The following is a 13,853-nucleotide window of genomic DNA, read 5'->3' as shown; positions in this document are numbered from 1 at the left end:
CACAAATGATTTTCGTGGCACCAGCCAATGAGGAGACATGACAATCCCAGGAGAAAACCTGCTAAATGTGGCAAACTACTTGGGACTGGGATAGAGGTTTAGTTGTCCATCAGGAAAGCCTTGGAGACTTTAAAGTTACTGGAGTTTACTTATTAAAATTTAGAGATTTGGCATGTAATTTTCTTTAATTTCTCTAATTGTCCAGTGAGTAGCTGCTTGGTAATTTGTTGCAAATTATTCAGAGGCTTTTTACAATTATCAATGTAAAAAGCTAGATTCAGGCTTGATGTCAATGCTATTAAATAATGCAACTGCATGGATGTCTGTTAAACATGCTAAGTCTAAATGCGCTTCATCGTTGTTTGGTATTTATTTTTGTAATTTATAAAAGGAATATCCCATAATAAAGCATTGACAGCAGCAATTTCATAAACTGTATTGCAAAATGAATGCCGAAGAACAAGTACATCTCTGCATTGCAGAGAAGCAGAATAGTGTCTATATTACTGTATGCATGTAATGTTTACATATGTCATAAATTAGATGCATTTTAAGCAGAAAAACCTTTTGCGTAAGTGACTTACCTGGTAAAAAAAAAAAAAACTACTAGTAATTATACAGTGCTTATTTTAAGAAAGATTTGCTTTGTCCCCCATGAAGGTGTTTCACTAAAACTAAAAAGCTAAGAAGTCGCCGTGGTAACAGCACCTATTCCTGTCTTGCTAATCGGTTTATAGCTTACGCCAGTCGGCTCCGTCTGTGTCTTTCTGTAAATAGTTATTAAGAGTCACAGCTTGAAAGAATGAAATGCACGGCAAGCAGATTTCTGGCAAAGAAAGTTTGAATCTTTGCTGCAATGTCTCAGAATGCACACGTCAGCCGTAGAGGAGGATTAACTCCTCATTATTATTCACAACTCTGACTCTCACAGTTAGATGGGTGCTGCACAATGAGAGGTTTAAAAGCAGGACCATACAAAAAAAATTCAGCTTATTGTAGCTTTGATATTTGGCTTTTGAACCTTTGATACAGGAACCCTCTTGCAGGTAGCTGTGGGTGTTACTAATCATTGCGCATGTCCACTCTCCTGTCCCTGTGAATCTGAAGCTGCTTAATCTTGCTGAACAAGTGAACAGAGCACAGAGGGAGAGATTTAAACCAACATGAGCTTTACCATCGAAGAGAGGGGGAGGCCGAACACCCAGGACTACAGAGTCTTTTTCAGTAAGCTTAGCGTTTTTGGTTTAATCTATTTCAACCTATAGATCAAACCAAACCCGTTTTTAACTTGAGCTTTATCTTTAAGAGCTGTGGAAAGATCCCTTTGTGTTTTGTTTCTCACAGATATAAGAGATACATTTTTATTGCTCATTTTATAGAAAACGCAGACGGCAAATACATCTCTCCCTTTCATGACGTGCCCATCTATGCAAATGAAGCAGACGTGAGTATCGTGTTGGTTTAAAACCACCAAGTATTTTACTAACTTAAAGGGTCAACTAAAATCGTGACAATAACTCAAGTTTTTTAGGGAAAAGAGGTACAAGACAAAACAGCTCAAGAGGGTTTAATAACATGTAAAACATTTCTGTAAACTGAAAATTGCTTATATATGCAGTTTATTTCACTTTCCAAGTGATACTTTTGCTCAAATAAACCCCAGTAGAACTTCATATATTTTAGATGCACATTTTTTTAAGGAAATGTTGTGTAGATTTACAATTATAAATGTCCCAATTAAAATGAGAGATTTCATCTAGTTAACAAAATTGTTCTCATATTCTTTTACAGAACATTTTTCATGCCATTGTGGAAGTTCCAAGATGGACAAATGCAAAGATGGAGGTATATACTGCTTCATTTTTGTATAGTTTTTCCACTTTAGTTAACTTATTTATGTTTCTCCAGTTAACTGCTATCCCAAGTCTGTCCAATTCAGTTAAAATTAATCTAATTTAAATGAGCAATTGAGCTAAACAATTGCATATAGTTCAGCTCAATCCAAATTATAAATACTATATGCAATATAAAAGAAATTCTTAGCATGCCTGTAATGCCAGCGACTGGGAGAGAGGACATGAAGGAAACAGAAAATAAAATAGCACTGGTCCACAATGGCTAATGACTTCATCTAGACAATACTAAATATAAACGCTCTAATCCAGGAGAGCCCTCTGTGAGAAAGGTAAATAATAAAAGCATGCACGTTATTAGCATCAACCAAGAAAGACACACAATTGAACAAAGAATCACTAGGCAAGAAATGCCTTCCATGGGAAAGAAAAATAAGATTACACAGAATTAATGGCAGGAATAGATCTGTAAGTACCTGAATTCAGGTGAGAGATATAGCTAAATACAGAAGCTCTGAACTAAGGGGAAAGAAAAAAACTGCATGCACAAAGTCAATGGCAACATAATCTCCATTCATGACTCTGTCAAGGAAAGAGGTACAGCAAAACACCAGGCCAGACAGAAAGAAGGAACAAAAACAAAAGTAATTAAATTTTTTTTTAATTAATGCAGTCATTTACTCTAAGTTTTTTTTTTTTTTTTTTTTTTTTGCGCTTTGTGCTTATATTTTTCAGATAGCCACAAAGGATCCTCTTAATCCACTAAAGCAGGATGTGAAGAAGGGGAACCTTCGTTATGTAGCCAATGTGTTTCCCCACAAAGGTTATATCTGGAATTACGGGGCTATTCCACAGGCAAGTCTTTATCTACCTTCACGTATTTAAACAACAGAAAATCTGTTTCAATTTCTCGCGTCTTTCTTTTATCAGACATGGGAGGATCCTGGCCACAAGGACAGCGACACAGGATGCTGTGGGGACAACGATCCGATTGACATCTGTGACATTGGAAACAAGGTAGTGAAAGCTGCTGGAGAGGTTCGTATAGATCCAATAGTTAGCAGCCTGTTTTAGAAATGTGACTGGCACTTTCAGGTGTGCTCTCGGGGAGAAGTAATCAAAGTGAAGGTGCTGGGAACCCTGGCTTTGATCGATGAGGGTGAAACCGACTGGAAGGTCATTGTGATCAATACTGAGGACCCAGAAGCCGGCGACTTTAACAGTAGGAGTAACCTGCTTTAGATGTTTACTGGAATATGCTACATACTGCATGTTTATGCTTTTTTTTTTTTTTTTTTTTTTTTGATGGGTTGCAGATATTGATGACGTGAAGCGGCTTAAGCCAGGTTACCTGGAAGCTACCGTTGATTGGTTCAGACGATACAAGGTTCCCGATGGCAAACCTGAAAATCAGTTTGCTTTCAATGGCGACTTCAAAGACAGGGTACGCAGCTTAGCTTTTTGTGGCTCACTCTGTTTGAAGGTCGCAGACAAGTAATATGGAATTCTATGTTATGCTATGTTTGTATTTTTGACTATTTGGCTGTCAATTTCTTGTAAGGCTTATAGAAGTGTCTTGTTTTTTAGGACTTTGCGATACAAACTGTGAAGAGCACACATGAGTTTTGGAAAGCACTGATATCTAAGAAGAGCAACGCTGGCGAGTTAAACTGGTAAATGCTTGTACTGTCATTTCATTTGTGTTCCTTAATGCAAACAGTAAATAATGTATTTTCTGTTATTACATATACTGATAGTGATTTGATTTAGTGCTTTTAAAGGGGAACATGACCTCACGGGCATAATTGATATTCAATTTATATGCCTGTAAGGACTTGTTGAGGAATTCAGTCTCAGAGATGTGAGCCTATGGGAAGATTTCAGCAACAAAATGACAAAAAAAAAAAAAAAAAATCAAACTTTATAAAGATTTTTTTTGTTGTTGTTTTGTTTGTTTTTAAATACTTCCCTCCTTACATTCAAATCTGTAAGAGATTTGCATGAAAGACCAAAAGATTTACAAAGATAAAAGAGTCTGAGCTTTTGTCTGATATGATTTAGTAATTTACATAGACATAGCAATTTATTCTATACTTATTTTCTTTTTACGTTGTGAGAAGTACAGAATATGATTTGTTAAAAAACGTTTGCACATCATTTATCTCCCTAGATTTTGAGGCTCTGCATAGTTTTTTGTGTTTTTATTTATCACTATCATTATTTATTCCTGTCTGAAATGAATAGATTAAAGAGATCAGCCTTCATAATGCATTATTAAGGCTAAGGCAGAGAGATATATATGTAAAATGCTGTAATCATAAATCAGTGTGAAAAATTCTTTCCTCTGTGTTTACGCAGCATGAACACCAGTGTTTCTGACAGTCCCTTCTGCTGCTCTGCTGCAGATGCTGAAGCTGTTGTTAAGTCTGTAAGTTCATCTAACTTTCCAATGTCCCAGCTTAAAGAGTTATTATCATTCCTTCCTTAAGCCTAGCAAAGATGACAAAAAGGCAGCACATAGGTCAGAGTGCAAAATCAGAGGCTTATTATAAATCGCCAAAGAAAAAGAAATATGACTGAAGAAGCTTTCCTTTTACTGCTTTGGGAGTAGAAGAGTGCCTCGTTTTTTTTCAGATGTAGCATTTATAATCCTTTCCAAACTTTTATGAAATAAAAAAAATCAATTCCCCGTCTTTGTATAATAGACATGAAACATTTGAAGTTCCTTTAAAGGTATCCAGGAAACATAGATGTTTTCAGCTTCTTGAAAATGTCCTAGTAGTTGTCAGTGCCCTGGTCAGATAAAACTAGACCAACACTAAGCATATGAAGTGTTATGTCGTGTAAAAAACTAATGATGCACAGTACCACACACACCCCAATGCCAGCAGTAAAACATGGTGGTGGCAACATCATGCTGTGGGAATCATTTTTTTTCCTTCACTATGGAATGAGAAGCTTGTGAGAGTTGATGTGAAGATGGATGGAGCTAAATCTAATTTGAATTGATTGAGGCGTGTGGTAGAGGTTTTAACTGGAGAGTAGCATGGAAAAGTTTGAGATTTTTCGAGTATGTATACTTTTTAAGAAAACTGTATGCTAAAAAAATCTCAGTTGAAAATTCAAATTTTTTTAACATAACTTTCACAGGCATGTGCTTTTGGAACTGAAGAACCCATTCCAAACTCAGGTAGATGTTTTTCTTTTTTGGGGGTGGGGTGGGTTGCAACAAGACTGTGTTATCGCCAATTTAAAATTCTCAGAGATTGTACTAATGGTGATTATGTTTTTTGCTTTTTCAGTTGATAAATGGTTCTACTATGAAAAGTGAGAACTTGAACCCACACCAGGAACTTGAAGAGAATCCTTCTTCCTCCATAAATTCATGATCAAGTTTGGAAGATTAAATCTAAACCAACTTTCAACCTCTTTGTCCCACTGTGTTTTGTGAATGTTATTGCCAGCTGAGTAAAATTATATTCTTGTGAAAACACCCTCATACTTCTTTCATTCTTTTGTGAACAACAGCCCTTGAAACAGACATGACAAATTCCCTAATAAACAACAGTATCTCTTTGTATATGTATTTATTTATATACCATGCTTATTTTGTAAGGTTATTGCATTCTTGATGTGTTCTAATTCACTGAACATGGATCTAATGCTTTATAATGGAATTATAAAATTATGGGAAATATTTGGAAAAGATACGCGTCTATTCATTCAAAGGCTTTATCCAATTTTTTTTTATTTTTTTTTTGCCAGATTATAATAATGCTGTTGCATCTTTGAAGTTCTTATAAATTATTTTATTGTTGTCGTTCCATTTCTATTAAATATGAAGGTTATATGGTGTGGCTGTAAAGGAGAAGACCCTGTGGAATGTGTTTACAGAAAGTTGTGGACTAGTTTAAAGCACGGTTAGCTTGTAAAACAATTTCCCCGATATTAAGGGGAAACTGCTCAATCCATTACTATTCAGCAATTGCAAATCTATCAAGACTCTACTGATGGGATAAGCCAGTAGAAATTTTATGAGCCAAAAGTGAACTGCCTGATCTACATACAAAATTTTCGGCAGATAACTAACTCTGCCCTTCACAATGAACACCTAATTTCGACAATGAAACATGGTGGTGAAATAATCATGGTGTGGGGATTCTTTTCTTCAGTAGAGAGTATAAGAAACATCATGAGAGTTAATGGGAAGATGGTTGTAAATGCTGGGTAATTCTGGAAGAAAGCGTTTCAGGAGTAATGTATCCCTTTCCTTTCACTTCACAGTCATTCCCTGCTTTCTGTTTTCTGCCAACTAAACTTCCAAAAAATGTTCTTATGGTTTATGATTGTAACATAAATCATATGTTACAATCCACATTGTAACATATACACCACAAACCATATATCTATGGTTTATGTATTTTATTATATATTGTATATTATTACACAAAACAACTTAAATAATTTACTTGTACAATTTTCCCAATAACCCAATAAACATTTCTACTTCATCCTAAGTAAAATATTTATTTACTTTCCATATTATGTAGGACTACGTATTCTAAAAATGAACTCTTTGAGTTTGTTTTTTCCCATTGAACAAAAGGGGGCGCTGTGACAAATGTAGCAGGAAACCCTGTTACCGTTCTTAAAACACGAATAAGAAAAGGAGCCTCTCTGATTGACTGTTTCCAAGGAGACCGCTGACACCGCCGAGAACTGGGATAAGGCTCGGTACTCTAGGACGGTACGTTTATTTTATTTATGTCGTTTAGTGTGTTGAATTGTGCTAATGCTGACAAGTAGTTCGCTCATTTGTCAGTGTGTCGTTACCAGGCTACCATGTTAACGCTAACCTGCATAAATTCAGCTTTTCAAGTACAAACAGAATATGTAAAGACCTATTCTTTGTAGTTAATTAATTTCGTTTGATATTTTAACAAGTTAGAGATTAGCCGCTGTTAACCTCCCACTACACGTACATGTGGACAGTGGTTTTTTGTCAAAGCCATACCTTGAGATAAACACATCTATGTTATTTTACTGTTTGCATCAATTTGATAGAGCTCTTAATATCAATACAGGCCTCAAGACGTATTCTGTGATCAACGTCATGCATTTTGAACCAAAAACGTATTACTTGCGGTGCAAATAAGGTGTTCTCATTTATACAGACACCATCAGAATGTCGTTTTTGTTTGACTGGATCTACAGAGGGATTAGCAGTGTTTTACAGTTTTTAGGTGAGTACCTTTCCTTTTTATCCAACTTCTGAGAACACAGCAACTGAATTACAGAGAAACAAACCATTTCTCTGTAATCATTAATGATCGGATGATTTTATGATGATGGTTTTTGCAGTTTATTTTATTTAAGGGTATAAGAGTAAACAGGACTGAACACAAATCTACACCACACTGAGTTCTTCAAATTTAAAACCATAATGTTTCTTCCATTTTTATGCCTGTCACATCAAATCCTGATAAATCCAATGTGTGGGTTTAACAGGATAAATTGTGGTACTGGATGCTCATATTTGTTCAAAGCTTTTTGCTCAAATTGTAACATAGATGGTATTAGGCCCGAATATATTTACAGTTCTTATGCATCATCGATTTGTGAGCACAACGCAAACTGCAGTAACATAAGTTCCTTTTATGAAGCATAAAGTTAATAACAAATCTTTCTTTTGTGGCCCCATTACAGGTTTGTACAGAAAGACAGGGAAGCTGGTATTCTTGGGTCTAGATAATGCTGGTAAAACAACACTCCTGCACATGTTGAAAGATGACAGACTTGGACAGCACGTACCAACACTTCACCCAAGTAAGCACATGGTGTGAAGGCAGTGTGCCATGTAAAGCTGGCCTGATCCTTCTTTTTTTCCTATTTTGCTTGTTTGGACTTTTGTGTCTATAATCTATTAATATGGTAAAATTATTAAACACGGTCATACATAAGTGTTCCTTTTTGAAATACAAATTGTGGTCACTGTCAAGAAGGAGGAACATCATACCACTGAATAAATTGGTATTTTTATTAATAGGTTATCAAAATAGAAGCAATTTGAATAGTTAGTTGACATATTTCATTGCTGTTTTAAAATCCAATAATGGCCATTTCTCTACTTTGCATATTTTGCCAAAAAGGAAAAACTTAATCTTTGCTTAGAACAAACACCTTATTATTTTGTAACTTATAATTTTACTGTGGCTGTAGGATTTTTTTTCTCATGTTCTCTATCGTTATGTGAGTCATGGTCTTTTATTTCCTTTTTAATTTGATATGTGTTGCATTGTCTTCAAACAGCCTCGGAGGAGCTGACAATCGGTGGGATGACATTTACGACATTTGATTTGGGAGGACACGTACAAGGTGAGCTCTAAGCCAAAACTCTCATTATTCCGTTCTGCAGTCAGGACATTATAGATCAGTATTGTGATTTCTATTTCCCAAAGACATGTTTGGCTGTTCGTCGTCATTATGTTAGACAGCGTCAAAGTGCATTACTGAAGGAAAAGCAAGTTTACCGGATCGTCAGTGGAAATGTAGCTGTCAGTTTCTCATCAGGTATAGAAAGCTACTCACTTAGTGTTTTCACTACACAAACCAAAGCAATATTTTTTTCATGTTCAAAAAGGTTTCTTAAAAGGCTTGACAGTTTTTGCAGTACTTATTGCCACCACTTGGTGTCACTGCATGCCCTAAAATCCTCTATTTTTATTAAGTAGCATCTCCAGTACAGTCGGCTAATGTTTGTGCTTTGATTAGACCTTTACAATAAACAACAAACATTTTTTTGTATTTTTCTTTTGAGAAAAAAAAAAAAAAACTACTAGTCATTTTAAATCCCAGCAAGTGTCCAATCAGTTTAGTCAAGTTTATTAGTATAGCACATTTCAGCAACAAGGCAGTTTAAAGAGCTTTACATCATAAAACATCAGACAGTGAGGCATAATTAGCCAGATTAACTGGCTAATTATGCTTAACTGCTATGTGTGGAGGTAAGAGTATGGCGGTTCCTGCATCATGTCCACCTCCCAGTAGGAAAGCAACTCTAAATATACAGCTGGAACTACAAAGGCTTAAATAAAAATATATTTTTCATAAAGAGCTATTTATTTTGATGAATACTTTTCAGATCGCCCACTTTAGAGTGGCAATCATGAGAGCGCCACTCTAAAGACTGAGGATTATTTTTTCAGAAGTGTTCAAAGATAAAATCTCTTTGTGACAGACAATTTCACTCTTGAGTTGAACTGCTGCAACCATGGTCAAATTAAAAGGAATTTCTTCTTCATTTGCAGCTCGCAGAGTTTGGAAGAACTACCTGCCAGCTGTGAATGGCATTGTCTTTCTTGTCGACGCCGCTGATCATGAAAGGCTTGCAGAATCAAAGACTGAGCTTGATGTAAGTTCAAACGCGGCGGCTCCAGGATGTTTCTGTCATTTTGGATTAAAACTAATAGCCACGCTGCTGATGGTTGTGGTCCTCTAGGCTCTGCTTTCAGATGAAACCATAGCCAGCGTCCCGGTGTTGGTGCTGGGAAATAAAATCGACCGTCCGGAGGCCATCAGCGAAGGAGCGCTGAGAGGAGCTTTTTGTGTCGATGGTCAGGTCACAGGAAAGGTAGGCGTGTGCCCAGAGTCTCGTCTTCCACCCTTTGAATCATCACATCCGTTTATCCTAATTCTGATCACAGGGAAACATTTCTGTGAAAGAGCAGGACGTTCGCCCGCTGGAGATTTTCATGTGCAGCGTTTTGAAGAAACAAGGCTACGGGGAAGGCTTTAGATGGTTGTCGCAGTACATCGACTGACACAAAGGAAAAATCAGGCACGTTCACATGAAACTCGACTGAGACTATCAAGAAGCGACAGTTGTAATCATATTTTAATCATATTTTCACATTTTAAATCACTATCTTTCATCATTTAAATTTCTCTATGCAAACAAAGAACTGGTTTATTAATGTGAGAAAGCATGTTTAGTACCTAATTATAATATATGAAGAACTGGATGATCTGCAGGAGTGTAGATTTGTGTTCCGCCGTCCTGAATTATTTATTGTTTAAACCATCAGGTACTTGATTTTATATTTATTAGTAGGTGTATGATGAAGCATAAAGCCTCGCTTATATCGCACTGAGTGGCTTAAAGCCTGTCTGACTTCTAACAGAGATGGCAGGGATTTAGATTAGATTAGATTAGATGTTTGGAACAGTTCCATGAACAAATACAGAAATAAAGAGGATTAATTTTGATCTGAATTAATCTGATGATACGCAACCTCTACCTCCAAAGCACAAAGCCAAATATGTATGGTAATTTCCTGGGGATTAACAAGGAGATAGATTGGGGTTCAACAAAAATATCATCTTTGCTGAGCACTAAACCAGAATGACACCAAATCCCCTTAACAAACCAAAAAGGAAGGGTACGTCTGATAGATTCAAGTTAAATGTCTCATTAGTGGCAGTCGTTTGAATTTCTTCTGCCATTTATTGAGGCTTTATTTGTCCGATATGTTGCTCAGAGACAACAGCATAGGTACAAGATCTGTTTTAAGAATATCAGTTGCACTTTTTGGTTGCAGAAATCTTTAAATGGGTTTTAAACGTTCCCACAGAGATTAGCCAGAATAGCTTCCTTTATATAAAAACACATCAGTGATATTTTCTCCTTAGCCTTAATAAGGACAAACACAGCAGGTTATGAAGTGTTGCAAAATGACGCATTCTGATCAGTGAATGTGATATAAATGTAAATCGCAGCGACGCGCAAAAGAGCAAAGTTCAAAGGAAGCATCTCTTCTTTTATTAAATGTTGCCTGACCAAATTTTCATTTTCAATTTTCATGGCAGTAATAATATAATGGCTTTCTTTTTACATGTGCAAAAGCAATAAAGCACAATAAAAAAAAAAAAATACAGATGCATTAAAACATGTTTACTGCTGAATGCTGAATATGTGCCCTATCATCCAGACAAATATTTGTAGGAAGATCGTCTTTTAACACGGTCCCCCACTTGGGTAGAAGTACCAACATTATTTTAAATTTGTGAATGAGTTTCAGAAAAAAAAAACAAAAAAAAAACAAAAACATAAAGTTTTCTTTACACAAAGAACTAGCTTTAAGCCAAATAGTGACACCTGTAGCAGCTAGAGGACAATTTGAAGCTCACCATCTGTTTGTCTCGGAGTAGATCCAAATAAAAATCCAACATAAAGGTGAACTTTAGCTGTAGACATCGTCTTCCCAATGTTATTAACTAATATGGAAAATGAAATGGGGCCTAAACCTGAACCCTGGAGTTCCCCTTTCAGAAAACTGGGCTTAAGTTCATCTCTTATACCTGAAAGGTAACTTCTAATCCCCATCATTCAAACCAGTATTAGTGTCATGGGTAATGAGCACAGTACCATTGATGAGTAGCTTGCAATTAATGTCTCGAAGAAATTATTTATTTGTTTATTTACATACTGAGAATGAATGAATGATGGCAGTAATAATGACTTCCTCTAAAAATGTAAGAAAGCAATAAAGAAGAACAGCCAGCGGCAGCGTAGCATGCAGACGAGTGTTCTCCTCTGGATGTGAAAATCAAAGACTGTAATTAGTTCTCCGCCTGTTCGTCTTTTCAATTTGTTAGTATTAAGTGCGGCATTAAATGCAGCCTCCCCATTCTGCCACTTCCTGTTAGTTATGGTCTTTCTTTAATTAAGCCCTGCTTTAAGTCCAATTTAAAAGTGGCGAAAATTTAAACAAGAGCTGGAAATGAATGGCTAGTAATATTTTGATGTCTAATTAGCATTTAGCTTTAAGTGCTTCTAATGTACTTTTTGATTATCTGGAAAGATATGAGAGTGCACTTTGGGAGACGAATAAAGACGGTCCGTTTCAAAAAGGATCATTTTGTCTGTGTTCTCCATGGATAAGAAGGTTTCAGTTTTTGTCTTTAAAAACCAAAAGGACGAATATTATGCGGCATTTGAACATAACAGATTTCTGCATCTTTTATTAACGAGGTAAACTTTTTTTTTTTGTTTAAATTGGTGTAATAATGATGCAAATAAGAAATGAGTCATTTATTCATATTTTCTACAGGTTACAAGTGTTAAAAATGTGTTTGCTTCCATCTCTTTTGTTTTATTATTTCAAAAGCTTACACTACCAGTTGCCGAACTTCCATAAATTATGATACACAGATATAAATTCTTGTACAGTTGCCACCTTTGAGCAGGCACTACAAAGGAAGAATGTTGTTTGTATTATAACGAATATTTTTGGGAGAGAAAAAAAAAAAGTTCAGTGAATTTAAACAAGAAGTTGCATCCAGCAGAATACGATAGAAATCTAGTTCATGTAAGTAAATGAAATTATAATAAAATCAGATTTTTATATCAAAAGAGTTTGTTGCTTGTGATTTTATGTTCTGTCTTGTTGAAAGTTACTCCTTGTTGCGTGAGGTTATGATACATTTTGTTGTTTTCGTTACAAAGTTCTTACTCCAGTGTTTGTTTCTTGGTCTTAAACAGCGATAAAGGACTTGACACCACGACAGAGCTTGGCCCCAGTGCCTTTATTTGTAAAGTGCTCAGCATAGAAGTACATTCTTACTAACATGCAATACTAAAAACAAACATCTGCCCTGTTGATAGCATGAACAAAGACATGGCAACAATATCCTCATAGAAAACAAAACCAGTGTGAATTCAAGTATACACACAGAACTTCAAGTAAAGCACTTTTTTTCTTCTTTTTTTTTTTTTTTTACAAACACAAAATCCAGTATTTCAAGTCGCAAACCCGGAAAAATAGCAGTTGTGGCACATTCTCTTCGATGTGGTTTCAGCAGCTTCTTCTATTGTGTTTGCAGTTTGATTCCCCAAACTGGACATGTACAGTAGGCCATGTAAAGCTGTGTGCATCCATTTTAATTCAGAAAACATAGACTTAGAACTGCGTTGGTTTGTGGTGCATCTCAGTCATTGAAGGTGGCTTAAAGTCAAAGCAACCTGAAATCCTCTAAAGTTGTACACTGGTTGTATATACATGTTGATTTTTAAAGTACATAACAACTGAATATCTTTAAAGAAACAGTTTGACAATTTAGTAAATATGATTATTTGCTCAATAATCAGGGAGTGATAAACCACTGATTGCTTCTTTTGAACATCAATTTGGTGGTGAAAACAAGGCTCACAAGCACCAATTGAAGGACGTATAGTGACATTGCTTCATTTTCTGTTTTTGTCCTTGTAGATTTAAACATTTTTATTTGTCATATTGTTTTTTTTTCTTTCTTTTTTTTTTGTTTAGATATTTTGAAGTATAAATCCAATGTTTTGGGGATTATATAAAAGCTGCTGGGTTCTGAGACTGTATTTTTGCTTCCTTGTGTATTATCAGGTGTAGACTGTGTGCCGTTTTTTAAGATCCATACACAAAATGACAACTTTTCCGAAAGGAAATAACTTCGGGCATCCAATGCTTCAATAGCGGAGAGGCACAGTCATAGCTTTTTAGTCATCCTGCAAACACTGGGGGGGATCGTGGGGGGGAGGATTTCAGGGACTGCCGGATGAATCTGTGTGCTGGTTGCTAATCTTGAATGACAAAAGTCACTGAGCACACTTGCTAGGAAAAATATCTTTAAAAAAATTGTGTTAAAATGCTGATTTTCTATCTTCCAGTTTCAACTTTGCTGTGCTGCATCACTAAAATTCAGCTCTGTCTGTTAGTAGCTACCTTTGCACATTCAAACAGCGCTGAAGCTCACAAGATTTTAGTTTGCGTCTCTGCTTGTTAAAAAAAAAAAAAAAAATTTGTTGCTGGTATCATGAAGTTTCTGTCCGGAACATGGGGGTCTTAAACCCAGAAATGTTTCAAATGTCCTAAAAAAAAAGTTTCTACAACACCACAGTGATTCCCCCCCCCCCCCCCCCACCACACACAAGAAACATAAAAATTATGTTATATTATAAAAAACCTATAT

At 35.9% G+C, this 13,853-nt stretch overlaps 2 protein-coding genes across 2 annotated transcripts; both read left to right on the top strand.

Moving 5' to 3' along the window:
• Positions 1 to 962: 962 nt before the first annotated feature.
• Positions 963 to 5,724, top strand: ppa1a (inorganic pyrophosphatase 1a). The gene is made up of 11 exons (XM_015043003.1): positions 963 to 1,224; positions 1,380 to 1,444; positions 1,792 to 1,845; positions 2,589 to 2,708; positions 2,784 to 2,870; positions 2,949 to 3,075; positions 3,170 to 3,297; positions 3,441 to 3,526; positions 4,212 to 4,281; positions 5,004 to 5,043; positions 5,156 to 5,724. The coding sequence occupies exons 1-11, from the start codon at positions 1,164 to 1,166 to the stop codon at positions 5,182 to 5,184; spliced, it is 867 nt and encodes a 288-aa protein (XP_014898489.1). The 5' UTR covers positions 963 to 1,163; the 3' UTR covers positions 5,185 to 5,724.
• A 782-nt stretch (positions 5,725 to 6,506) lies between these two features.
• Positions 6,507 to 11,898, top strand: sar1aa (secretion associated, Ras related GTPase 1Aa). The gene is made up of 7 exons (XM_015043004.1): positions 6,507 to 6,600; positions 7,028 to 7,096; positions 7,560 to 7,679; positions 8,163 to 8,228; positions 9,161 to 9,264; positions 9,352 to 9,483; positions 9,557 to 11,898. The coding sequence occupies exons 2-7, from the start codon at positions 7,039 to 7,041 to the stop codon at positions 9,671 to 9,673; spliced, it is 597 nt and encodes a 198-aa protein (XP_014898490.1). The 5' UTR covers positions 6,507 to 6,600; positions 7,028 to 7,038; the 3' UTR covers positions 9,674 to 11,898.
• The last annotated feature ends 1,955 nt before the right edge of the window (positions 11,899 to 13,853 follow it).

Source organism: Poecilia latipinna, unplaced genomic scaffold (assembly GCF_001443285.1).
Source record: "Poecilia latipinna isolate Pla-1442-1.1 unplaced genomic scaffold, P_latipinna-1.0 Scaffold611, whole genome shotgun sequence".
Classification (NCBI taxonomy): Eukaryota; Metazoa; Chordata; class Actinopteri; order Cyprinodontiformes; family Poeciliidae; genus Poecilia; species Poecilia latipinna.
This window is presented reverse-complemented; position numbering and strand designations above follow the sequence as displayed.